Source organism: Ornithorhynchus anatinus, chromosome 2 (genome assembly GCF_004115215.2).
Source record: "Ornithorhynchus anatinus isolate Pmale09 chromosome 2, mOrnAna1.pri.v4, whole genome shotgun sequence".
NCBI lineage: Eukaryota > Metazoa > Chordata > Mammalia > Monotremata > Ornithorhynchidae > Ornithorhynchus > Ornithorhynchus anatinus.
This window is the reverse complement of record NC_041729.1, coordinates 36,684,348-36,711,978: the sequence shown is the minus strand read 5'-3', so window position 1 is coordinate 36,711,978 and position 27,631 is coordinate 36,684,348. Positions and strand designations below refer to the sequence as shown.

Genomic DNA, 27,631 nt, shown 5'->3' with positions numbered 1-27,631 from the left:
CAAAGGCCTCACAGAGACTCTTGAATGTTCTCTGACACTATTTCCGCCTGTAGATCGGATGCTCCTTGTGGGCAGGGATCATGCCTACAAACCCTGTTGCACTGCACTTTCTTAAGCGCTGTGTAGAGTGCTCTGCACACAGTAAGTGCTCAAAAAATGCCATCGATGGATTGAATGACTCTGAAATCACCGAGCCTTGGACCAGTTGGATTGGGTTGTAAATTTAAGGGTTGGTGGCCAGGAGGCTGAATTTCTAGGAAGTTACCCCCTGGAGAGTATTTTCATAGTGTGAGGATTTTCCCCTCCTCAGTCTTTCCTCTCAGTCTTTCAGCCATCTCTTAAGAGCAGTCATTTCTAGAAGGGAAAGCTAATCTGCCGGGACTTGGATTTTACCCATTTCCTTTCTCCTCTTACAATAACGGCTTCCACCTTTCTCTCCCCTCAAAGGTATCATTACTCTTTCCTCCTTTTCTGATGTCTTCTCTGCCTTAAAAGTGGTCATCTCAGCTACTGGAAAAAAAAAAATCTTGAATCCCCTTTGCCTCTAGCTCTCGCTTAGGTCTAAAATCCCGAAATGTGCTGCCTATTATTGCTGCCTCCATTTTTCCTATCAATTCTTCTTGTTCCGTTCTAACAGATTTCACCACTAGGCAAGACCCTCCCTGGTCCAGAATGTCAAAGAGGGGGAGATCCTGGGGACTATTCCTTCCCAGCAGTGATGCAGCGTGGCTTAGAGGAAAGAGCCCGGGCTTGGGAGTCAGAGGTCATGGATTCTAATCCCAGTCCCGCCGCTTATCGGCTGTGTGTCTTTGGACAGGTCACTTCACTTCTTTGTGCTTCAGTTACCTCATCTGTAAAAATAGGGATTAAGACTGTGAGGTCCACGTGGGACAACCTGATTAGCTCATATCTACCCCAGCACTTAGCGCTTGGCACATAGTGAGCACTTAAATACCATTATTATTATATTACAGCTGTTCTTCCTGTTAGTACTGATGCCAAGGTTCTCTCCCTGTACGTACGTCCTCCCCCCACAGATTGTGAGCCCCTGTGGACCAGAAATCACATATCAATCAACATCCTTGAATTTTCTCCCCTGTGCTTAGCACAGGGCCCTCTACATTGTCAGCACATAATAAACCTCATTATTACTACTGAAACTGCTCTACGGTCTCCTATGACCTGTTTTTGGTTACATCCAGTAATCTTTTTTTTTTTTTAATAACCCTTTTTAATCCCTCTGATGCTGCTGACAACTCTCTCCTCGATGGCAAGGACAGTTTTATTTTCCCCTCCATCTAAGACCACTGCTTTTGGTGTTTTTGCGGTTCTTCCTTTCTCTCCTAGACCCTGACCTAATTATAAGTGATCCCTAAGACTCATACCTGGGCCTTTTTACTCTGTTTTGAACTTAATCGCTGTAAAATTTCACCCACTTCCCGGTCTGGAATACTCTCTTCTTTCTGCTATCCTTCCCCTGTTCGACTAAAGTTTTATTAACCTTTTATCTCCAATATAAAGCCTTTCTAGATGAACCACTTGTTCCCAATCTCTAACCTTTATCATACCATCCTCCCCAGCCACTTAAATATATCTTAATAAATCTTGTATATGAATTTTCTTTTGTTTTCTAGCACCTGAACCACTAATTTATGTATGTTCTATAATTCCCGTTAGACCCTTAGATCCTCCAGAGCAAGGAGTCCGTATTATTCTTTTTTACTCTATCCACAATAGGGACTCATTATTGGTCTTGATTATGATGATGTGCGACACTGGTGAAGCTCAGTCTGTAATGTGTAAGTCTGCCCATGAATCTGACAGATCCCATGAATGGTGGAGAACCTTCCTATGACTAGGTTTTCAGAAACAATTCAGTGTTTTTGCTCTTAACTTCTCCAGCATTCCTCCCACTACATAAAACTTGGAGACCTCCTCACTCGAGGCCCCAGAAAAGCAAGAGGCAACAGGGGAAGAGAATAAAGCTTCTGAGGTCCCAGTACTCAATCAAATTCATCCTTGTTTACGAACACTGAGGCCACTGCTATCAGGTTGGACTTGAGCCTCCGCAAACTTTATCTCACTGGGCTCAGCCCACTAATTCTAGGCAAGCCATGCCTGACCTCAAAAGTGAACAATGAGATTTTCTTTTTCGGAAGTGTTGTTGCTCTTTTTATGTGTGTGGTGAAATCATTTACTCTGAAGTGCCATTTTGGGGAGGGGAGGCGAGGACAGCCCTTTGTGTGGCCTTGGGGTATGGCACTGCCCAGTGTCAACTGTATTATCAGAAGTCAAGCTGGCTAGTTTGAGATGGCCTGAAGCAGCGCTCTTAAAATCATCGCCCTACGCATACTATCTCTGGATGAAAATCAGGGCAGGTTCTGAGAAAATGGGAATTTTGAGGCACTGATCACACGACTGAATTCTACTTATTTTCTTCTTGAAGCTGACAACTGTTTTTCAGCCTGGCCCCCTTTGATAATGCTCGGATTGCGACCAAGTGATAAGCAAGTTCCTGGTACACAGCAAACGAGACCACAGGTTCATCGGGGCACTCTCTGCCCTTTAACTAGATCGCTACTTTCATTCTTTCAGTGGCTCAAAAGTTTCAGGTTGAGGAGAGAAGAAGAAAGGATAATTAGGTCCGTTCGCATTTTCCTCTTCCTTCGGTGAGGGCTATGAAGCACCGGGACAGGTTACCTCTGAAATCTTGGAGGGTCAGCTAATGATGATGATGATGACAACAAAATGGCATTTTTAAAATGCTTACTATGTGCCAAGCACTGTACTGAGTGCTGGGAGAAATACAAGATCAGCAGGTCCCAAGCGGAGCTTACAGTCTAACAAGGAGGAAGCACAGGTATTGAATCCCCATTTTACAGATGAGGGACTGAAGCCCAGAGAAGTTAAGTGACTTGCCCAAGGCCACAGAGCAGGCAAGTGGTGGAGGCGAGATTAGAACCCGGGCCTTCTGGCTCCCAGGCCTGTACTCTTTCCATTAGGCCACGCTGCTTCTCCAGAAGTAAAATCCATTCCTTTGTAGAAAATGACACACTCTACAATCTGTCTGGAGACCCCTCAGCCCTGGGATTTTATAACTATTACTGGACATATTCTTGTTCTCACCGGAAACGAACTTTCCCAGGATTTGGTCGCTGGAGCTATCGGCCCAGGAATCTTAGTGCTACCATCGTTATGTCAACAGTCGGGTACAACTCTCTTCCGCTTCAAGGTAACCCCCCAATTTTAGGACAGAGTGACCAGATCTTCCTGCCACCACCTTCAAGATCACACGAACCCATCTGACCCGAGCCTACACATCAGTCACCTTGCAATGCCTTGAAGCCTTGGAGAGGAACCCTGGTAGATCCAGTCACGAACTGCAGCAGCCTGGCCCTTCTTTCTTCGTCGAAGGTCTCCACCGCTTGCCAGAACCACTTTACGATATTACTGTCGGCCGTGCAGTGCTTTAGGCGGGTGTTGGACTTCCAGTCATTCAGGTCTATTTTATCCAGGCCTCCTATTATAAGCTGTGATTAGAATAACATATGAATTAAATGTTAAAAGACGCAGGGGCAGAAGTATCACTGTGTATTTGCGCTTGGGTTTAAGGGCTTTCTATTTTATCCCAGGAACTTCACCCTCCTGTGGAACGCAGGGTTTCTGGGGTCGAGCGGAACAGCCGGTCCCTAGCAAGAGAATCGGGTGACACACCCATCTGGCCTGTTACTATAGTTTGGTGTGTATAGTTGTACCCTCCCCCACCCTACGCTACCGACCCTTTAGACGACTAAAGGTGCTGTCAACACTGGCTATTATCGAGTTGTATTATAACCTGCTATAATACAACACTTGCTTCTAATCTGGTACTCTCTGTGTTGTTTTTGCACTGCATTGGGAAAACTGAGTGGAAAAGACTTGGACTGTCCTGACACAGCCACGTGAAAGGTCACAAACTGAGGGGCCTGAAAAAGTCTAGCTCAGTCAAAAAGAAAATCTGGTTGCAGGCAAGTGTAAATTCTAATGAAAAATTAAAATAACTCCAGTCCTCCTTCAAGGTAACAAATTCACCATCATCACATTTACCTTTACAAATTAAAAAAAGGCTGGGAATGCTAATGATTTTTTTTTTTAAAACGGAAAGGAGCTGAACTGAGTGGACTGAGGAAAAGAGTAGGAGAAAAGGAGGATGGGAAGAGGAAACTGTGACCCCGAATTTCAATGGGACTACAAACCCTTAATTCTTTCCCAAGGAGGGCAGACGGAATCAGAGGTGAGTGGGGTACCTTCCCTCTAAACCCTAAGTTCCTCTAGACCGTAAGCTCAAAATGAGCAGGGAACGTGTCTACTGCTCTGTTATATTGCACTGTACCCAGTAAATGCTCAATAAATACCACTGATTGATTAACCGAGACAAACACACACCAAGCACTTTATGGGACCCTAATGAATAAAGAGTCAGGGCCTGATTTGTAAAGCTGGGTCTCATGATTAAATAGTATAAATTCAGCTATTTTAAACTGGCCACTATTTCCCCTCTTTTGTTTTAAACTCATTTTAAGAACTGTTCCCAGTTATGAGATCGTCATCCGCAACAATACCGTCCTAACGCAAGCAGTGGCATTAAACAGGATGATCATTTAGCAGCTGAATTATGAAAACTAACTAGGCATGCTAATCCCCTGACTTTACTTCTCACTCTAAATGGAGACCACACACATTACCTCCAGCTCCTTCTGATCAAAAGGCTTTAGTAAGTGTTGAGGGATCAGCTCATTAAATCCTTTCTGAAGGGCCAAGAACTGCGCTTCAATTCCTCTCATAAACCTCCAATTCACATATAACCTGGAGAGGGAAAAATGAGAAAAACAAAATTGGAAATGCAATCGAATCATGGAGGAAGAACTCTTTCTTATTACAGAAATCTCTGACATGAGGCATTAGAACTAAAACATACCGTGGGTATAAACCTCTTTACATAACCTCTCCAAAAGTTTGTAACAGGCAGTCTAAACGTAAAGGCTGAAGAACACCAAAACAAATGTCAACCCACCTTCAACTCTCTGCAGAGCCTGGGTACTGAAGCAACAGGCAGGTTTTACTTAGCCTGTTTGCTTCTCCAATAAGGATCTTGCTCAGACCTCAGAAAGCTAACCCTGAGTGGTTCCTAAAACTTGGAAGGGAAGGAGGAGGCTAATCCAGGGCTAAGTGGAGAGAGATAGACACACAGAAAGAGAGAGGGAGAGAGGCAGAGAGACCATGCAGAAAAGTAGCTAGACTAAATTTAGCCATCATCATTATTTGAGAACCTACTTTGGGCAGAGCACTGTCCTAAGCACTTGGGAGTAAATGAGAGAAGACATGGACTCTGATCTGGAAGAACTTTCAAGATATAAAAATGTACTTAGGAAAATTAGCCCAAGTTTCACCTCCTTGGACAGAATTATGACAACTATTAGCCAGAACTTAATGTGAAAAAAAACATTTGTGAGCTATGCGTAAGGAAGTAGCTGTGCAAAGGCTTAAAGAAACAGGTGAAGTCTTATCTTCCAAATCCTCTCCTGTCCCCAGATGACAAGCATTTTCAGTGATTTATTTCCAATGATTACGAGGCAGAAAAATGGATGCTGTGTAGATTAAGTCCAGGAAAATGGGAGATTTCTGGTTGCCAATATGACTGGTATCATTCTCATGACACATAATGGAAGAAATTGGAGGGGAAAAAAAGTTGACCTGGTGTAGTCTGTTTTCCAATAAGATGTTATCAAGTCACAGAGATCAAAGTTTCCTCTTTCAACCCACCTGGAGATGCTAAACAAAATAACGCTCCCACCCCCTCCCAAGCACACAAAAAACTTATAAAACCCTTTCAAATTTGTGTTTTAATTGCCTTAAGAGGCAAATCTGACTGCTGGCTAGAAGGCTTGTGTTAGTCAAGTTCTACTCCAACACACAGGAGGTATGTCTCAAACTCCTGAGGCCCCTTCTACTTATCTTGGTCCATGATTAGTGAAAGGGCAGTAAGGCTTCAAACAAGCTTGGCTCTCATCTACTAAATGGACTACAAACTCCTTGAGGAAAAGCACCTTGCTAATTAGAATCGAGAAGTCCTATAACTGCCTACTGAAGTGCCATGTATCTTTTGGGTTTTTGGTAATTATTTGCCATGGCTGACTTTCCAGTGGACATTACCGAACATATTCTTTCTTGTTCTCTTCCGTCACGGGAACATTTCTACCATTTGGTTTGAGCTCATGCTGAAGAATCCGCCCAAAAGCATTGTGCTCTACACAGAAAGTATGATCCAGCACAGGTGTTATGTCATTTTCTCTGTCGGAGGCAAAGGAGAAGGCTGAGGTCACATCATTTGCAGTGCTTAGTACGGTGCCTGGCACATAGTAAGCGCTTAACAAATACCATCAGTATTACTATTATTATTACCACTGAAACCCAATAAATGCAAAGACATTGCAGGATCTGGAAAAAAAACAAAACATTTACAGCCACAAAGAGAAAGATATCACATTTCAACAATACTTCTCAACCCTGAAAGTATTTTACAAGGCCTTTCAAGTGCAGCCTGAATTTAAAAGCATTGGAAGCCAACAGGCCAATTCATAATTTACCATAGTTTTTCAAACATTCACAGTCAACTTCTGCAGATTTTCTGCCGAATTGCTCTCTTCTTATATTTTAAGAGAAAAGTGTGAAAAGAGGGTTGCCGTACGGATATTTCATTGCATCAACAAATATCTGACTACTCCATAGTTTGGGAAGCGGCCTAACTCAGTGGTAAGTCTGATTCAAATTCTGGCACTAGCGATTGCCTACTGTGTGACCATAGGCAAGTTACTGAAATTCTCTCAGCTTCAGTTTCTTTCATCTGTACAGAATGGATTAAAAAAAAAAACCCATTCTCCCTCCCACATGAGGCCCATGTGGGACATGGGCCTGTGTCTGATCTGATCATCTTGCTTCTAACCCAATGCATAGCCTTGAGCTTGGCACATGATGAATGCTGAAAAACACCAAAATTATGAACTTTTATTTTCAGTTTTCCCTAGTGGCTAGTGAGAAACTTCTACTTCTAAAGATATAGCATTTTTACACCCAAAACAGGTTCAGGTCATAAGAACAATTATAAATTCATTCATGATTAGTCCAGCAAGAGGTAAATCTGGGTTCTAGATAAGATGACCATGTATACCCAATGCTTGTGGTTTAAATCTAAGGTTCTTTTCTAGCCCATTCACACTTGTCTCCTATCCAATTCCCACCTCCGCCGTCCAGCTCAGAAGATGGTAACTGAAACTGACATCATCTTCTACCGAGGCCTGTCCCGCGCCTTCCACAGATAAACGATTTGTAAAGGCACAATACTTACAAAATCCAAACTAAACTCTTGTGTAGTTCTGGGTCAACAGATTCCAAATCTGACAGCTGAATGGGTTTCCCCAGCAGCTGTTTGTAGAAGGGAACTGTGAAACCCCCGTTGATGTAGTGTCCATGGAACACAGCCAAACCCATTATCCGACCAACAAAGTGAAAATATGACAAATGATCCTGCAGGGGACACCAGAGAACAAGAATTGTTCAGAGGAATAACTGACTAAATGCTCACAACTTGGGGTAAGTTTTCCCTACGCCATTAGGAAAGGCTACAAGAAAACACTGAAACAGACTCTTCTGGCATAAATCATATAACGTCCCCTTTTGCTGTATTTTTAATTGTAAGTGGGCCTCCTAAGTCACCAGATGGAATTCAGAGAACAATTAGGAAGTCCATTTCCTTACCTCTGTACAGGAACCCCCACCTCCACAAAAAATAAAAACACTCCAAAGTTTTAAACACATAAGGGATGGAAATAAAATAGAGTTGGGTTAAATTATGAAAAGAACAAGACATTAACACCTCTATTTTTTTTTTTAAAGCACAGCATTTCTGCTTTGCTTAAGTTTCATTGTGGGGGCGGGGGATCAACACTTCTGACTTCATGACGGAGGGACTTCTTGCCTTTAAAGTCCTCAGTTTCACCCCACTGAGCTCTTCACCAACCAATCACCTCCCCCACAACATCGCCGGCATTTGGGGCTAGAGAAGTCAGGTAAATGTACGCACTAGATTTTGGCTGAATTTCAAGGTGGGCCAGTTGGAGCACTGCCTACCCTAACCGTCACAACTGAGAATACTTCAAGGAACACAACCTTTAATACGACAGAGAGCAACAGTTTAAAAGACCCTCAAATGATGAGGAAGGATTCCTAGTTACTCCATAAATTTATTTCAGACCAATCTCTTTCTCACCTAAGGAGATGGTTTCTAAAAGACTACTTGTATGGCAATTTGTATGTCTTTGCTCAAATACAGCTCTTTAACCCAACTCCTAACACTTCTCGATTCACTGTTACATCTTCGAGAGAACCAATAAAGAACAAACCTAGAATCACACTGTAAGATGTGCCCATTAAATAGTAAATATTTTGCTTTCTAAACTAACCAGCCTTCTGTTCACTTATACTTACAGGATTGATTGACGAGTCTGGATTGATTTGCAGCGTGTATATATTGTCCGTAGAATACTGGAAAAGTCCATAATACGGATTCAACATTTCATGGCACAGCAAATAAAGCCATTCCCTAGGAAATAAAGCACCATTCTATAGTCACCGAAAAATCTCTTATTTCACGCTCCAATAACTTTTTTCTTTCCAATACAGACTCTATAGGAATCGCGCTACCTCACTAAGAAGGACGATAATGTAGATTAATGTGATTTGATTGTCGGATCACTTTTACCCTAAACCAACAAAGGAATTGGAAATGTAATGAAATCCTTGAAAACTTTCTGTCTGTAGAAATTAATCTGCACTAACCACATAACCTACGCCTAGTGAATCCAAGCTCCAAGTTCAAGTGGGTCCAGTATTACCAAGAACTGAGAGAGCCACCTCAAGCTGGGCAGAGTTAACTTCACTGATACAGATTAAGCCAAAAGGATGTTTGTGAGGGAAGTTAATTTGGTAAAGAGGGAGAGATCCAAAAAGTGCACCCGAAAGCACAATTTTTGCTTGTGTGTCTGTTTTTTTACTATACTGTACATGAGTTGATGCAATTAAAGGATCGGATGTGTCAGAAGAATGCTTTACAGTAGAAAGCCTTAGAAATAACTACCAATGTTGAAATTCCTCAAGCAAATACATCTATATAAATAATGGCCTCGGAATGTCTGCCTTCAAAGGCTGCAGATGTATGAGCCGCCTGAGGTCCACACCCTCCCTAATTTGCGGCATCAGCTCTATCCGGGAAGAGCAGAGGCGGATGGAAGGGATCAGGACAGTCTCAAGTTGCTCTTGTCTTCACTCCCATCCAGATCTGGCTCCCTAGGAGCCTGGGGGCCTAGGCCCCTCTGCTTCCCTTCTCCTCCAACTCACATTCATGAGGCAACATCAGGCCCCCATGTGGGAGAGGCAGGTGGGATGAGTAAATAAGGTTGATATTCTCAGACAGATTCGGTAGGACAGACAGCAGAACCAAATGAGAGAAAAATAGAAGAAAAGAGGGTGAGAAAAGGCCAGAGGGAAAAGAACAACCTACTTTAAAATCCCATGAATGTTTTACGTTCTGGATTTCGGCTGGTTGAATGGGTTGGCAGTTAGCTGGTGTTTCCCCGCCCATATTTTGGGAACGGCAGAAGTGAGACAAAAAAGTTGTGATAATTTATCACCCAGGGAGCAACAATTCTTTCACCCATGGACAATAGCCAGGGAAGCGGGTAAGAGGACAGACTGCAGGGCTTTCTGCAATTTTTTTTTAAAGTCAAAGTTACCGTTGGGGAATTTTCTCTTCAGATTACACCCAATTTCCACTGGGAATTTTCCTGAGAGGAAATGTTAACTTTAAGAAATACGAAATGATTAGGGATCTTCAATCTGAAAAGGCAAAGACTGAAAGGGGAACATAATGGAACTTAGCAAAATCATGATAGGTGCAGGTAAGGTGAACGCGGGAATGTTGTTCACCAAATCCCACAGGAGACAGTCACTGAAGGTGGAGGGTGGAAGGTGCAGATTCACAAAAGGAAGCATTAAGTGGTAAGCAATGCAAAGACATTTATTACCATAGGAAGTTATGCAGGTCAAGAGTTTCAGTTGTTTTAAAAAAGTTTGGATAAATTCATGAGCAAGCACTTCATGATGCAATACTAGAGAGAAAAGTTAGGGATGCAGAGGGAAGGGTTTGAGATGCTGGACGGCAATCACTAAACATTAGGAGGGTTTCTCGAAGCATTCTGTTGCCCCTGTCAGACAATGAGGCTAACCCAGTAACCCATGAGGCTAACCCAATAATAGTTTAATAATGTTTTTAAGTCCTGGACAACCTTGACTCTCTCCAACTCCAGGACGGCAGACACATCACCACTCCTCAGGCAACAAGCTCTCAGGAATTCGTGGTGGGTACTACGTCATGCCACAAACTGCTTTATTCCTTCAAATGGTGAAAAAACACTTTGCTGATAAGATGGGTTAACAGAGAGAAAATTCCAGACAAGACAGTACAAATGCCAAAGTTATAGTGAACTACAAAAAACTGAGGCAACAAGACAAGGAAAAGAGAGAAAGAGGCAGCGTGGAGTGAATTAGATGGGGAAGGACCCATGTCAAGACAAAGTAGATGAGATGAGTCTATTTACAACTCTGGAGGTCTGTAAGGAAATTCAGAATTGGATTTGAAATAACACTAATGAGGACAATATTAATACGGAGAATTATATTAAAGAGAAAGAGAAAACCCAATTAGCTGTGTAAAACTCAAGATGCGCCCAACTTTTTAGGTGTGGGGATTTGACAAAGTAATTTTCAGAAAGCCAAAGAATTACAACCGTCTAGACAGGAAGTGATTAAAGCCTAAGAAAGGATTCCAGCAGAGGAAGAGTCATGGTAAAGATGAATACTGGTCATGTTCCAAAACTGGTGTAGGCAGAATTATGGGCAGGGGAGATGAGATGTTAGAGGAAAAAGTTAGGAGGGCAACAGGATTTTTGGCCTGCCTTGGAAACCGAGTTGAAAGTGAGGGAGCCCAGTCACATTGTTGCTGGAAGAAATTAGTTTTTAAAAGGCTGTGGTGGCAAGGAATTGATAATCCCAAGAGGTACAGGATACGTACCCCCGGCAAATAAATGACATCCGGAAGGTTAATTTAGTTGGAAGTGAAAAAGCCTTAAGTAAAAGCAGGTAAGCCAAGAAAGCTGGCTTAGGCACAGAGCCCTGAAGCATTCAGAACCATGAAAAAAGAAATGTTAAGAGCATGAGAATGTGGGCCTCAAGGCTACAAACTATTCAGTGTTTGTCTCCTCTAACCTGTTTAACTATCTCTGCCCTCAAGAAACTTACAATCAATTTCAGGTGGCATCAATGTCAACAGTATTTACTGAGCAGAGTATTCAGGAACAGAGTGAAAGAAACCCTAGCCTCTTGTTAGGAAACAAAATGCAAGGGGTTATCTTCAAAAAGAGGCTTGGAAAGGCAACCTAAGAAGACTACCTCCTCCCACCTGTTGAAGAAAGGGAGGGTGAAGTTCAGGTATGTAGTTCATAAAGGCAGAATCTTTTCAGAAGGGCTGCGGTCAGGAAAACCCAGTACACTGGCCAATTGGTGAAAATAATTCAGTTCTACCAAGAGAGGGCATTTTTTTTTTGTTCATAAAAGTCTCCACATTGAATTGACTTCAGTACTAGAAAATGTCTATGATTCAAGTTCAAGTTAGAAGGAAAATAGGCATGGAGTTAAAGACTCGATTCCAACTTCTTTTAAAAAATGCAAAGAAATGGTTGAGAGACTGCATTTACTGACCAACTTCTTTTGCTACAGGGAAGGGCTCTAAATTGCCTGCTTACACACTCTCTTTACTAGAAGAGCTAAGGGAAACAAACTTAATAGCCAGAAGAGCTTCTGGATGTGTTGATAGCTCTGCGAAGAGTTCATTAGCATTGCCAATGTGCTGGAATGCTTAAAGGTGGGAACACATTTTCTGTTTAAATAATTTATTATGCAGGCTAAAATCCAAGAAGTAAAAAGAATGAATAAATTCAAGTCTCACCTCGCCACTCCACCATAATCCAAGCCTTCTTCTCCACGGAACTTTACCATTAGGCGTTTCTTCAAGTCTTTCGGTCTCATCTTCATGATCTGACGGTAAGATTCCTGTACGTGAAAATAACGAGCCCAATTCTCTTAGCGTCTAATTCTCCTGATAGCAAATTAGGCTCTTTAGAAGGAATATTAACACTTGCCAATGGTCCTCTGCTGTCTGAAAGAGTTAATGGTCCTATCTAAATTCCTAATGACCCTTAGTCCATAGCTTGGGCATGGGAAAAATTGGACTGAATAGTTTTCATATTCAAGTGAATTACAGTTCTCTCCCTTTTCCTCATAATCGTAAGAGAATTAAAGTTTAAAACACTGAATTCTGTCCATTTAGCACTGCCATTTCTGCATTATTTATAAAACCTAGCAGGCGGTCGTTGCTCAAATTAGGACAGTAAATAGCTACTACTAGAGGGAGAAATATGTCAACATTTTTATAGAACACATAACTGGTAACAGCCAATTAAAAATCAATTTTCATGCAACAAACAAGTTCTAGACCTAAATGACGGTAAAGGTGTATCACTTAAAACATCTAGGATATTTTAGTAATGACTGCCCAGTTTCTGCTTACAACCAACAGCCGAAGAAGAAAAAGACATCAAAGACATTCAAGGTTTCACAAAAGCACAGAAAAACTACAGTCATCCTAGATTTCCATCTGTATCTTCTTCCTTTAATACCTATGTTCCTTCCCATTTAACTCTTTAACTGGAGAAGCTAAATATTTATACATTTTTACATTGCACAAACACTCAAATTTTTAGTGATCTAAAGTAGGGAGAGTCTTTAAATCCTGTCCATTTACCTTGACAACATGGCTAAAATCCATCCCTTCTGCTTCATCCAAACCGTTACCATGTTGATCCAAGAACTAATCATATCCTGCCTTGACTACTGCGTCGATCTCCTCACTGACCTCCCTGCCTCCCATCGCTCCCCACTCCAGTCCTTACTTCACTCTGCTGCCTGGATCATTTTTCTAAAAAAAATTCAGTCCACATCTCCTCAAGAACTTTCAGTGGTTGCCCAACCACTTCCGCTCCTCTCCTTACCTTCAGCTTTAAGGAAGTCGATCACCTTGTCCTCTCCTACCTCACCTCACTGATTTCCTACTAGGATCCCACCACACACTCCACTAGCGCCAACCTACTCACTGTACCTCCACCGCAACTATCTCACTGCCGACCCCTTGCCCATCTCAGCGTGGCGAAGTGGACAGAGTGTGGGCTTGAGAGTCAGAAGGTCGTGGGTTCTAATCCCAGGTCTGCCACTTGTCTGCTGTGTGACTTTGGGCAAGTCACTTCACTTATCTGTACTTCAGTTACCTCATCCATAAAATGGGGATTGAGACTGTGAGCCCCATGTGGGACAGGGCCTGTGTCCAATCCAATTTGCTTGTATCTACACCCTGTGCTTAGTATAGTGCCTGGCAAAGAATAAGAGCTTAACAAATGCCACAACTATTATTAATAATTATCTTCTCCTTCTGGCTTGGAACTCTCACCCCCCTCTCATATATGACAGACAATCACTCTAGTCTCCTCAGTTTCAAAGCACTTACATCTTCACCCTTTAAGCACTTGATAGATATTTTTTAAATATCTGTTGCACGCTTACTATGTGCCAAGCACTGTTCTAAGCGCTAGGGCAGAGAGAAGCTATTAGGCCCACAATGTATCCTCTAGGCCACACTGAGATGGGCAAGGGTTCGGCAGTGAGATAGTTGAGATCGAGGTACGGTGAGTAGGTTGGCACTAGTGGAGTGTGTGGTGGGATCGTAGTAGGAAATCAGTGAGGTGAGGTAGGAGAGGGCAAGTTGATGGACTGTCTCAAAGCTTGGGATATAGTCCATGTCCCAACGTGGGACTCACAGTCTTAATCTCCATTTTATAGATGAGGGAACTGAGGCACAGAGTACGAAGTGACTTGCCAAAGGTCACAGAGAAGACAATTGGTTGATCCAGGGCCTTCTAACTTCCAGGCCAGTGCTCTAACCACTAGACCACCTGCTTTTTACTCCAGGCTCAGCTTCGCAACACCTATGTTCATATCTGTGATTTATTTTAATGTCCATCTCCTCCTCTAGACTGTAAGCTCCTTGTGGGAAGGGAGCATGTTTATAAAGCATGTCCGTACAATACAACTCTATTGTACTGTACCCTCCCAAGGGCTTAGTACAATGCTCTGCACACAGTACAAATACCACTGATCTTTTATCCTGAAAAGGGAAAGGGAAAGGGGTGAAAAGAAGAGACTACTCAACAACCAACACTTAGGCTGATTTGTTAAGACAACCTGGTTCTAAAAGCTTGGTACTAAAAACAAAATCTAAATTTCAGCAGCAGGTCTTCACTACGATACTAACTATGGTTATTTCTTCATCCCTTTGACCATAATAAGAACGTGATAGTGGACACAAGACCCAGAAACTGCTCTTACTCTTTATCCCAACTTAATCTCAGAAAGGAAGGAAAATCACTTCTAAATGTTTTTTATAACACGTTGTGGCATAAACCACAAACTATTACACATTTACTTTTAAGCTTTTACATTTAAGAGAAATATAACCTTGAAAATCTTACAGGCCTCGGTTAAATTAATTCCCTGCTTCACTGGGAATGGGGTCATTCAATCGATAATATTTATCGAATACTTATGGTTTTGCAGGGTACTGTACTAGCACTTTAGGGATTACAAGAGAGTAAGTAGACACAATCCCTGCCCTCAGTGATCTTAAATTCCAGCAGGGGAGACAGATGTTCAAATAAATTACAGCTAGGGGACTTGATCAAATTACTTGAGGACAGGAACTGTGTCTACCATCGGCATTGTACTCTCCCAAGCGGTCAGTACAGTGCTCTGCACAAAGTAAGAGCTCAAATAAAAACCACTGACCGATCGAGGAAATGAGAGTGATTTATTTAGAGGCCCCATTTGGCACAAAATGGTTTCACGAAGCACTAGCTTTGAATCAGCATCACTGAATTCCAACCGCATCACGCGAACTTTGAACGTGCTACATACCTCAAATATTTCTTCTCTAGATACTTCAATGCGGCAATGCCCTGCTTGGGGTTGTTGAAGAGAAAGTTCATGTCTAAGGACTTTTAGTTTCTGCACTAAATCTCTCTCGTAACGCTGGGCAGGAAGCTCTTCGTCTTCTAATGACCCTTCATTCGGCACTGGCAGAGTCTGGCTGGGTTCCTTTAGTTGGCATTGGTGACTTGAAAGGAATAAATGCCAAACTTACTCCAAACGCAACGGATTATTCAGGGGAGTAATGATGAAGTCAAATCAGACAAATTTAGCTAGCAAGGCCAGATGTCACAGATGGAGGTTGGAATGATTTGTGGTGGTGGACTAATGTGGACCAAGAAGTTTGGAATTTTCAACGGTTGCCAATGCAAAGTTACCCCATAAGGACAGGCAGTAAAACACTCTTCATTAGTAACATTATCCAGTCCGGATAACACTTTTAGTGAATGCTGAGTGGGCAATCATGAACATTCTCATTTTACTTTAAGGTCCAAGGATATTTTCAGGGCTATGACATTTCATTAAATGCAGTCTGCAGAAGAGCTTTAATGGAGCTGCTTTGATGACAAGTCTCAATGAATTTCATTTAGGCTAATTGCAGTGAGGAAAAAAAAATAGGACTGGCATCCGGTCACAGGGTGTTCATCCATCGGCATTTTTAAAGTCTTAGAATGCAAATGCCCACTTCATGTGGCAAAAGGGACTTGCATTTATTTTCCACGGGCACACATACCCCGGTAGGTACCTAACAGCTACCTTACTTTGAGCACAATATGAAGTTTAAAATTAGGAGAGTGTCTTACTTCATGATGTGATGCAACCTCGGATCAGTGAATTGGGTGGTTCTGTTATTGTGATCTACAAAATATATCCTCCCAGAAACGGTACTTCTGACTTCCCATCCTGGTGGGAGAGGACCGAGTTCATCACAATTCACACTGTTAAGGTCTCTGTCAAAACAGAAGAATAATGAAAAAGTTAGTGCCTCTTGACAAAACTTTCTAGGGAAGTCAATGGAACTGGTGAGAGGGGTTTAAATTCTGCCACCTTGTGAAGTCACTATGCCACAGGATCAAATAACTACTATGAGTTAGGCTGAGATCTTTGCATCGATTCCAATCATGCTCCAAAGCAGGAGCAAAATTTAGAAGGTCATGATAAAGCTTTCACTGCTCGCAACCATTTGACCAGAGATGCTCCATTAGATGAACCTATTCCCGATATCCGAGGGGGAAAAGAAGAAAAAATGTACCTGACTGATGCTGTGACCATCTGAATAAAGAAATCAAACAATATATTCAGGCCTGGAAGTACCTATCAGTTGAGATGTTCTAAGAATTACACTTTTTGAAAAGTGAAGTGGGTAGTAAAACCTATTTTCGAAAGCTCCCTATCATAAAGAAGCAGCATACAGAAGCAGCGTGGCTCAGTGGAAAGAGCATGGGCTTTGGAGTCAGGGGTCATGAGTTCGAATCCCGGCTCTGCCACTTGTCAGCTGTGTGACTGTGGGCAAATCACTTAACTTCTCTGTGCCTCAGTTACCTCATCTGTAAAATGGGGATTAAGACTGTGAGCCCCACGTAGGACAACCTGATTCCCCTGTGTCTACCCCAGCGCTTAGAACAGTGCTCTGCACATAGTAAGCACTTAAATACCAACATTATTATTATTATTATTATAATAAATAGTTGCATCAGAAAGTGAATCACCTTATCTGTAAGACGATGCTTTTTTAAAAACAAGCTATTTCTAGCCATGTGATGAATTACATTGGTATAATTTCATAGTGGTTTTGGAATGAACCAATGCTGATGAGAGCCATCCTATCTGGAATGAGTTACAATCAATATTTTTTTATATCTGATACTGACGACACACTCCATTGACTGACCAGTTCTATTTCAACTCTAATAATAGACCCGAGGTGTAAATTCAAGCCAGAAGAGGAATACAGGGGACAGAGATGTAACTAAACTCAGCCAAGATAAATCAATCTAGAATAAAAAGGAAGCAAGTATTAAGGATTTGATCTAATTGAAGTAGTAACGTAGTTCTCATGAACAAAAACCAGGAAATGGTCACTTTAGACAATTACCATGAGGGTTTTTTCTTTTTTTGTTTAAAGAGACAAGGGTTGCCTAACAGATGGGAATATTCCATCTAGACAAATTCAACACAGACAGCTGCCACAGATTTCAGGAAACAGAGGTGACAAAGAAAGGAAAGTCTGACAATGTAAGTTTCCTTAATGAGGGACACAATACACCAGCAAAGAGTGCATGAGAGAGGCGGTGGGGGAGGATAGGCTATCAGGTCCTTGAAAGAGGAAAATACCTATTTATTTTAAAAAATATTTAGCCTGTACATCCTCAAGATTTTAGATAATCAGATCTACTTTCTGAGTGCTCTTCTAAAATATATGGCCCACTTATGAGGTTTTAAATGCTTCATTTATACTTCAGTAGATATCAATTGTATCCTGAAAGTCACTGAGATTTGTACTCGTATGAAAGTCACTAGTGAAATGTAAGACTAACATAATAGGAGCAATCATAATACTGCCTTTTTTAAAATGTAGAGTTTCTGCTCTAATGAGCATTTGGTGATCTACGCAGGGAAGTAATCGATCAAGCGAGGGACTACAAAATCATACCTTGGTATCCTGGGGTCATGCCACGTGCTAACTCCAGTCTGTGTGTGCAAAAAGTAAACTTGTCCCTGTACCGTTGTCCTTTGTTCTAAGTAAAGGAAGAGAAAACAATTGGTTGAAAGTAGGTCATAGATGAACGTTCAAGTTACACTAAATTTTTTTCTTTCACATACTAAGACCTTCACAACAAATAAAACTTACTATCAATAGTCAATTAAATCAAATATAAAATGATCAAAATTGAAGCATGTTCATAAATTCTTCTGATCTGAAATTTACATGTTTTACCTTTTCTAACTTTTCTAACTTTTCCAGAATAAATGCAGGGAGTGATTTCCCCTCATCCTTTTCGTTGCTGAATATCAATGGCCCAACAGCTTTATTAAAGTCCTCATCTTAATGCTAAACTTGTTTCACTTCATTTTCAAGCCATTATTCCTTGGGTTTCCAGTTCCTAGAGCTAAATTATTTTCTTCTTTCATTTAGATTATTGCTCCTTTGGTTTCTTAGGAATGTTCACTCTCTCTTCTATCATCTCCCTGGTATTACCTTTTCTGTAACAAATGATGGCAGAGTATCAGCTTCCCTTTCCTATCAGTATGTCATTTTTGTTTCATTTGTAGTCTCTCAAGCATTTCTGCATGAGACGAGAGTTCATATTTAGCTGGATTTGTGGCTGCTTTATGGAGATTATTTATATTTGGAGACGTGTATTTTTCCATCCCTAGGTAACTGTCTCTACACTGACAACCACCGTACAGAGAGATCATCGGGACGGTACTGAAAAATGCCGTTAGAAGATAAACTCAATCTGAAACCCTTTACCATAGCCTTCGGGCAGGTCAGGTGATTGGTGGCCGTGTGGTCTATTTTGAGGTGTCTGGGCATGACCTCGGATCTCAGGATTTCGAAGTCGTTGAGCCTGCAGTCTTTGATCCTGACTCGGGGATTCCACAAACCTACAATTCCCTCCTCCGGCTGCACCGGTGCTATCTGTGTATGGCGCAGGTTCCTCCATAAAACAGCTAAGTGGCCTGCCGGGGCCCGAGTCTTCATAAACCGTTCTGAAAGAAGAATATGCAAAATTTGACCAGAGCTGCGTTTTGCCGTAGTAGAAAAATCTCTTTCCCTTTCGATTGATACATTGGTCAATCGGACCCAATGGCTTAATGTCCCAATTCTTTTAACGAGAAGGAAAAATACAGGACCTCCCGAGTGAGACAGTTGGTCCGAGGAATTAGTAATGAAAGCCTCTCTGGATGATCAGTTTGATCTCACTCCTGGATAGCACTGACTGCAAACCATCCTCATAGCGTTCCTAAGCATAAGACAGCTGAACATTTAAGAATTCAATTTTTCTCTATTTAAAATCCAAATTGTCACATGCTTCTACGCTTTAACAGAAATCATAACTGCAGAAAAGACATGACTTTCTGAAGTCTTTTATGTAAATCTTTACTTTTCTAGATACTTTAGAGTCGAAGTTCTTTTTCCTATCGACTATTTTCTCTTATTACTAAAGTAAATTTGGACACATCATTCTGCTGCATTTTTCTGTTTTCCAAGCCTCCAGCACAATGAAGTGGAGCATGAAGAAACCATTTCCCATATATGCTAGAAGTTAGGGGAAACTAAAAAACTCAGCAGGAATCAGAGTAGTTATACATACCCTTCATTTTCTAATAGTCCTCTGCAGTCTACGACTGAACCTCCAGTGCCTATCCTGTCCCGGGTCTGTAAACTGACTGAAAGAGCAAACGAAATCCTAAATTAAAATTGAGGGCTTTTGTACAACTCTTACAATCAGAGTCATCGCAAAATCACGTGTTACAGGAAAAAATACCGGGAAAGAAGTGCATGATATTTAACCCTAAGTATGAAGCAATAACCCCAGCGGCTGATGCCACTACAAACTATACTCGTGACTGGTTTAACCCAGGAAAGAAACGGTTGCTGTGTTTTCTAAATGCCAACTCCGCTTGAGGCTCTTTTCCATCTACCGCGTTATTTTAAAGAACATTTTTGCGTTTTGTTGCAAATACACATAATAGATACAGACAAGATCTGGCAAAGTTTTCCATTTTAAGGGATTACCGGAATGCATAAATCCGGATATTCACCACCACTAGATGTCACCGTGATGGGAGCGCTTACAGTGCTTCCAAGCTTGTTCTCTTCCCCTCTCCCCACAGAGGAAAATAAAACAAAAGGACAGAGAATCATCAGGGGAAAGTATTTTTCCAATTTTTCATAATTTTCAAGCCTCTAAGTTTCCTCTTTTTTTCCAAATCAACCTAAAGTAATCTCTCCAAATCTCAAAGTCATAAATTAACACGCAGCAGGTCGCTGGAACCACATTTTTCTTTTAGATTCCCTGCAGTCACGATGATGGCTGATTTCCATTTCGACTAGCCTTTCAGCATACTCAGTGCTGGCAACATTCCAACCAGCTTGGAAGCCCATTGTGAAAGAAATATATCTGGGGGGGGGGGGGGGGGCATTTTAAATGAAATGCCCTATTCTGAGCAGTCTTATGTCATCTTTTTCAAAACTTATCGATCTGTTTGATTATCTCAATTTTGCAGTTTATATTACTACTAAATTCCTCACAGACCATCTGGTTCTTACAGACAGATTGGCTTTCTAGGGAAAAGGACCATTTTCCTCAACGATGTCTAGGTAACCATCACTCTTAAATCAATAGTAGGTTGAAGCAGTGATGACTTAAATATACATTACAATAATGGTGAAATGTGCACTCAAGGATATAATCCCTGGTCTTTTTCAGTACACTCATCACTTTATCCTCATCTTTCAACAACAGCATAAAGGACCAAAAGGAAAAAAAAAAGGGATGGTATTACTAAAACCATAGAATAAGGACTAATGGTACAAGCAGAAACAGCTGTTTGGGTTTTGCCCTGAGAAATCTTAATGATCTGGAGTTTTTACCGCCATGGCCAATGTCTGCGCCCTTCATAACCCCTCCCCCCTAAAAATCTATATATAAATTCTGAACATTTTCCTCTTCATTCTGACAAGAAAGTTCTTACCCACTATTTGGCCACGCACTGCATCTGTATCTGTGGGGTTTAGTTTGCATAGGTCCAAACGTTGGTCTGCAAACAAACAATTCAAAACTTAATCCAAAGGTAAAGCGTTAACAGGGGAGAAAGGTTGGAAATAAATGTATTCAAATAAATTATTCCAAGTAAGTCTTCTGTAAATTGCATTGTTAAGCAGAAAACCTCTTGGTCCTTACAGCCAGTATCTTTTAATCTGCTGATGGCATTGGAGAGGAGCCGAACACACCCCAGGAAGCCAGCTCCCTGTTTCTTGTGGATTTTCTTGTGGTTCCATACACTGATGGTTATAGAATCGGTTTTTCCAACATACCTGAAATGGGTATACAATACATGGGAAATGCAGTTTAAGTTTCTGTTCTGAATTTTGCCATCGGAGTGCCACGTTTTACAAGTTCGCTCCACGTTATTTTAATAAGACCAAACGATTTATTAATTATTCAGGAAAACATTTAAGCCTTCTATGCATAATGACATTTGTGCGGCAGGAAGATCACTGCAAAGCTAACATATCTGTTAAATTACTTTAACACACCAGAATACCTATTTTGAATACAGTACATCAATAAAAGATGAGAACAGAAGTGGTTCAGCAAATACAGGGTGAAGCCCTGGGACAGTTCTGGAGGGTTTCTAAGCTAACGGTTAATAAATTCCATGTTTAAAATTGTACCCCAAAAGTTGGCCAAAGATTTAAGGTAACATTTTAAGGGATCAACTATAAAAAACTTGATAATGGGAGAAAATTGACAGGAAGTGGAAAATTATGGGCTTCATAATAATAATGAATTATGACATTTCTCAAGCCCTAGTGATAAGTGCTGGGGTAGATGCATGGTTATGACATTGGACACAGTTCCTGTCCCACACAGGCTCCTTGTCTCTCAGCCCCATTTTACAGATGATGAAACTGAGGCCCAGAGAAGTTAAAAGTTCTGCCCAAGTTTAGCCAGTAGGCCAGTGGTGGAGCTGAAATGCAAACCCAGGTCTCCTGACTCTCAAGTCCTATGCTCTTTCCACTAAGCCACGTCACTGTTTAAAATCTAAATGCATTTAAACATGGGACTTTCTTAACCTGGATTCAAGCGGATTTTGCCAACGAGATTCTTAACCCTCTAAACCGTAAGCTCCTGTGGGCGGGGAACGTGCCTACCAATTCTCTTGTACTCTCCGAAGCACTCAGTCCAGTGCTTGCACGCAGTGAGTGCTCAATAAACACCATTGCTGGAGTTACAAAATGACGATTCCTTAATAAGCTGCCTTTGCAATGAATAGTAAAGAAGATAATTCAACTATGCGGGTTTGGGATTCCCCTCCCTCAAGTCAAATCCCCAGGAAGGATTTCACAGAATTTAAAAACTCACAGGTCATAATGTTGGTTCCACTTAGGGTCCAATGTATTTTTCACAGTGTCAGTTGAGTGGCACTGACCAGATCCATCTACCACTATTTTAGCAAAGGGATCGGGGAGTCCTAGAGGAAATAAAAAGGTAACATATGAATGAAAATAAAACTAATAACAACGAGGAGGATTATTTATGCTTACCCATCAGAAGGAAGTTAAAATTCAGAAATGTTAATTCTGTTCAGACTTCCAAGCAAGAAAATGATCATTCAAGATGTATTAGGGAAACTCACTGGAGACACTAAAATTAAGATTGGATTCAATGGGGCCTTTCATTTCATCCTGTCACTTAATTGGATTCACAATATTCAGGAAAAGTTCCACTAATCTACAATTTACTTTTACAATTTACATACCATCAAATTCAAATTTCTAAAGGAAGATTACTGGTAGGAACAAATCGGCTCAATTCTGATTTTTCACAGGTCACACATTCTTCATAGGTGAAGTATTTATTCTGAATTCATGGATGCATATTTAAGGCTTAAAGTGTTCATATCCGACTACCACTACTCCACCTTTTTCAAAGCCCTATACAAATATCTTTTCCACAAAGTCTTCCCTGACTAACCTCCATTTCCCCACTCTACTCACCCTCCCTTCTGTAACAGCTACGGACTTGGGTCCGTACTCCGTAAGTGATTTGCTACTCACTCTACCACCAGAGCAATTAAGTACCTACACATACTTTGGTCCTTTCCCTAACTGTAATTTTAACGTCAGTCTCCCCTACTAGACTGTAAGCTCCTTGAGGGAATGGATCATACCTACCAACTCTACTGCACTAATGTCTCCGGAGTGCTTAGTACAGTGCCCTACACAGAGTAGCCGCTCAATAAATACCATTGATTGGCTGATGCCAAATCCTGTCAGTTCCACCTTCAAAACATTGCTTCACATATCTCCAACCAAACTGTTACCCCATTAATCCAAGCATTTATCCTACCCCACCTTGACTTCTGCATTAACCTCCTTGCTGACCTCCCTGCCTCCTGTGTCTCCTCACTCCGGTCCATACTTCACTCTGCTGCCCAGATCATGGTTCTACAAAAATGTTCAGTCCACCTATCCCCACTCCTCCAGAACACCCAATGGTTGCCCATCTTCTCTGGCTCCAACAGAAATTACTCAGCATAAGCTTTAAAACACTCAATCATCTTGCCCCCTCCTATCTGACTCCCCGATTTCCTACTACAACCCAGCCCGCACACTTCACTCCTCTGATGCTGATCTATTCTCTGTCCTGGATCTTGTCTATCTTGCTGCCGACTTCTCGACCACATCCTGCCTCTGGCCTAGTACGCCCTCCCTCTTCATATTCGACAGACGATCACCTCCTCACCTTCGAAAACTTATTAAAAGCATGACTCCTCCAAGAAGCCTTCCCCAACTAAGCACTCATTTCCTCTTCTACCACTCCCTTCTGTGTCATTCTGGCACTTGGACTTGTACCCTTTTATTCACCCCTCCCTCAGCCCCACGGCGCTTATGTACACTATCCAAGGTTTTATTTAGATTGACATCCGTCTCCCCGTCTAGACTGAAAGCTCACTGTGGGCAGGGAACGTGTCTACCAGTTCTTTTATATTGTACTTTCCCAAGTGCTTAGTACAGAGCCCTGCACACAGTTAAGCACTCAACAAATACAAGTGATGGAATGAGTGAAACATATTCTGAATTTGCTTTAAAAAGAGTGCTTTGAATTATTTAGAGGATGGGCATTTTCAACAAGAAAGTCTTTGTAGGACTGTTAAGGATAGTTTTCATATTCTTAGATTTTAAAAAAATCTATTAGTGGAATGTGTCCTACATTTTTCGGGGTGCATATTCTGAAGAATTGGTCCATGTGGACATGTATTCCTTTGAATGCAAAAACAAATAAATTAGGAAAAAATAATTGAGTTGGATAGAATTACCTGCTACTTATAACAATTGACATATCTTATGGGGTCCTGAGTTTGGAAAACAGCATTGTAGAACATGACCCCGAATATTCAAACAGGTAAAATTTCATTTCGCATTAAAGAATCATGCACTTCTATAAGTTTTTCACCTTCACCATTCCATTCTGCTTTCTGTTATTCAGAGTCTCTTTAAATCTGCCTTGGTGTTCCCATGTTTTCAATCAATACCATTTATTGTGCCCCTAACCAGGCACTTAGCACTCATCTCTCCCCTTCTACTCACTGGTTGCACTCTGGTTCCCAAAGGGCACATGCACAGCAACGATGAGAGAGAAGAAGCGGTGTTGTACAAGCCACGAGCACGATAATCGATTCCGCCACACATTTTTTAGCATATTTGTTAAGCGCTTACTGTGTGTCCAACACTATTCTAAGCACTGGGGTAAGTACAAGTTAGGTTGGAAACAGTCTCTCTCCCGCATGGAGCTCACAGTCTAAGTGGGAGGGAGACCAGGCATTCCCATTATACAGTTGTGGAACAACTGAGGCACAAAGAAGGTAAGTGACTTGCCCAAGGTCACAAAGCAAACAATTGGTAGAGCCGGGATTACAGAACCCAGCTCCCAAGTCTGTGCTCTTTCTGCTAGGCCACACAAGCTTCTGAATTAATAGTTTTTATTGAGCATTTACTGGGTGCAGAGCACAGTACTGAGCGCTTGGGAGAATACAATTGAGTTGGTAGACTCCACCCACCCACCCTTTTAAATGGTATTTGTTAAAGGCTTACCGTATGCCAGGCGCTGTACTAAGCACTGGGATAGATACAAGATAATGAGGTTGGGCACAGTCCATGTCCCACATAAGGCTTACAGTATTAACCCTTATTTTCCAGATGAGGTAACTGAGGCACCGAGAAGTTAAGTGAGTTGCCCAAGTTCACATGGCAGACAAGTGGCAGAGCCAGGATTAGAACCCAGACCCTTCTGACTCCCAGGCCTTTTTAATGGTATTTAAGTGCTTATTTTGTGTCAGGCGCTGTACTAAGCACTGGGATACATAAAGGATAATCAGGTTGGACACAGTCCACGTCCCACATAGGGTTTACAGTATTCATCCGTATTTTCTGCTGTTGTGACCTGAACAAGTCTCAACTTCTCTGTGCTTCAGTCACTTCATCTGTAAAATGGAGATTAATACTGTGAGCCCCGTGTGGGACATGGATTCGGTTCAACCTGATTAACTTCTATCTAGCTTCTATCTTCTATCTTAGGTCAGAGCCTGACACTTAGTACGCATTTAAATAAATAACATTTGGCAAATAAAAAGACTCCCGGGAAAATTTCTGTAACCTATGACAATAACTGTATAACAGTTTTTAAATCAGTTTCTCCTTCTTTGGTACCAAAGCAATTTTAGATAACTTCTAGGAGGATTTTCCTATATGACATAAATAAATACCACCACCGATTCAGTTCTTCTGCTGTGTTCTATCCGATCCTGGTACTTTTCTACCTAGGAATTCCATTTCTGCTACTGGAATAACAAGAGCTTCTAAAACTACTTGAATTTGGGATCTGAACACTGTAAAATTAATGGTATTTTTGTTATAATTCTGGTTACTAGTTTCACTCCTCCCAATTCTGTGGATAATTATAATTAGCATCCATTTAAAAATGCTTACTATGTGCCAGGTGCTGTATTCTTTTTCCTCATATTTTTTCTCTCCTCATTCCATCTTTTCTTATCTTTTGCCCAGTATAACTCGAATCATCTTTGGGGGTTGTTCATCTATCTTTTTATTATGAACTTGAGTCCTCATTTATTTTCCTCATTCATTCTCCTTTACTCTCTTAGCTTCATAATACCTTTCAACGAATGATTTCTATACGTTCTCTGTTGCCTCTGTGACACCTTTTCACGTTCCATCTTCTGCGAAATCCTTAAATAATCTGCTTTCACATGAATTTTGTTCTTTCTGCTACATTTCTGTTTCTACCGCAGATTGGAATTGCTCAAGATTGACCTCAAATTTTGTTCTTGGGTATCAAAGTTTTCTTTCATTTTTCTTCGCTCGAGATTGTCAATGCCATAGCCGACTGGGGATATCTATGGTCAGAATACACACTGAAAGTCAGCGATCACAAATACACCGTCTATTTCATGGCTTTTAACTGACGGGATGTAGTAGGATTTGTTTTTGTGTTTTCATTTGGTGAACATCATGTCCATTGTGTTCCCTGGGACTTTTCCAAAAAAAAATAAAAATCATATAGCTTTTCTCCATTTCTGCAAGTGCTGCTGGTCTATCACCCCTTTTATTGGTCCTTTGGAACAGGACCTGGTAGGCAGAGATACAAGAGAAGGTACAGTGCTCAGTATACAGTGCCCAGTGCTTAGTACAGAGTCTGACGCACACTAAGCACTTAACAAATACCACAATTATTATTAAAAGAGGGTGTTTACTTGGTTACTTGACAGAGGAAGTTACCCACTTCCTCCTTTCTTTTGGGCTTAATGGCCCCTTTAACCAGCAACCACCGAGGAATAAAGCCATTAATCCTTGTATATACCAGGCGGTGGCATTCTATTCAGGAGAGGAATTAAGGTTCCACAGGTTTAGGAATTATGAAAAAAATCACCATAGTTTACAAATATAAACAGACATAGAACATAGTACAATAGCAGAAATAGATGTTTACTTACTGAAGAAGTCTTTCTTTGCAAGATTCTTGGCACATAGCACTGCAAAAACAAAGCAAGAAACTGGGTTAGCATTTTAAGAGCCAAAATTCATCAAGACTCGCTATTCATTTGAAAGAAAGCTCTCCCTGAAAATTCCCTATGAGTTTATCTTCTACTGTCTTTCAAATTTAGTAAAATCCAGTAATACATTCAGACTCATTCCTATTGGCTTATTTCAGCCGCCGCCCCCCATCCCACCCACCAATTTTTAGCTAAGATTTAAACTGCACTTTGAAAAAATATAGCAGGCTTTTACAAAAATCTGAGTTTAATTTCTGCATGCCACCTATATAAAAACCAGTTTCAATGATTTTCCTGCTGCTTTTACTTTCATATCTCAGGAATTAACTACCATCACAAAAAAGGAAACCTGGACTTTCCTAGGCTACTTTGGCATTCCGATGAATAATGTGACCTTTAATATCTAAGCTTCAGTGCTTTTCAAAATGTGTCAATATGTAGTACACTTTGAGGCAGAACATTATTCAGGGACAATTAGATCCTCTTGAGATTAAAATGGTTTTCTCTTCCTTCATGTTTATCAGTTAAAAATACATTACAACTTTGCCCTTTGTCTCTTCGTCCTTCAATCATAACAGAAGTGCCTTCACATAAAACAATTTTAAGGCATAGTAAACCCTCCCTATATGATGAACCTCGATCC

General features: G+C 41.2%; 1 protein-coding gene across 3 annotated transcripts in view; it reads right to left on the bottom strand.

The window, feature by feature from the left end:
- Positions 1-27,631, bottom strand: part of SMURF1 (SMAD specific E3 ubiquitin protein ligase 1) — an 87,293-nt gene that overhangs the window by 5,141 nt on the left and 54,521 nt on the right. For 2 of the 3 annotated variants that reach the window (XM_029056292.2, XM_029056286.2), the window contains exons 2-16: positions 26,929-26,967; positions 22,281-22,389; positions 21,096-21,229; positions 20,887-20,952; positions 19,503-19,578; positions 18,659-18,897; positions 17,837-17,921; positions 15,987-16,133; positions 15,172-15,370; positions 12,098-12,201; positions 8,524-8,638; positions 7,385-7,563; positions 6,193-6,330; positions 4,725-4,845; positions 3,329-3,530 (exon numbers count right to left, since the gene is read on the bottom strand). In XM_029056292.2, coding sequence (XP_028912125.1) covers positions 3,329-3,530; positions 4,725-4,845; positions 6,193-6,330; positions 7,385-7,563; positions 8,524-8,638; positions 12,098-12,201; positions 15,172-15,370; positions 15,987-16,133; positions 17,837-17,921; positions 18,659-18,897; positions 19,503-19,578; positions 20,887-20,952; positions 21,096-21,229; positions 22,281-22,389; positions 26,929-26,967 — 1,953 coding nt within the window. Of the gene's footprint in view, positions 1-3,328; positions 3,531-4,724; positions 4,846-6,192; positions 6,331-7,384; positions 7,564-8,523; positions 8,639-12,097; positions 12,202-15,171; positions 15,371-15,986; positions 16,134-17,836; positions 17,922-18,658; positions 18,898-19,502; positions 19,579-20,886; positions 20,953-21,095; positions 21,230-22,280; positions 22,390-26,090; positions 26,332-26,928; positions 26,968-27,631 lie in introns of all 3 variants that reach the window. The other variant, XM_029056298.2, reaches the window with a different exon arrangement.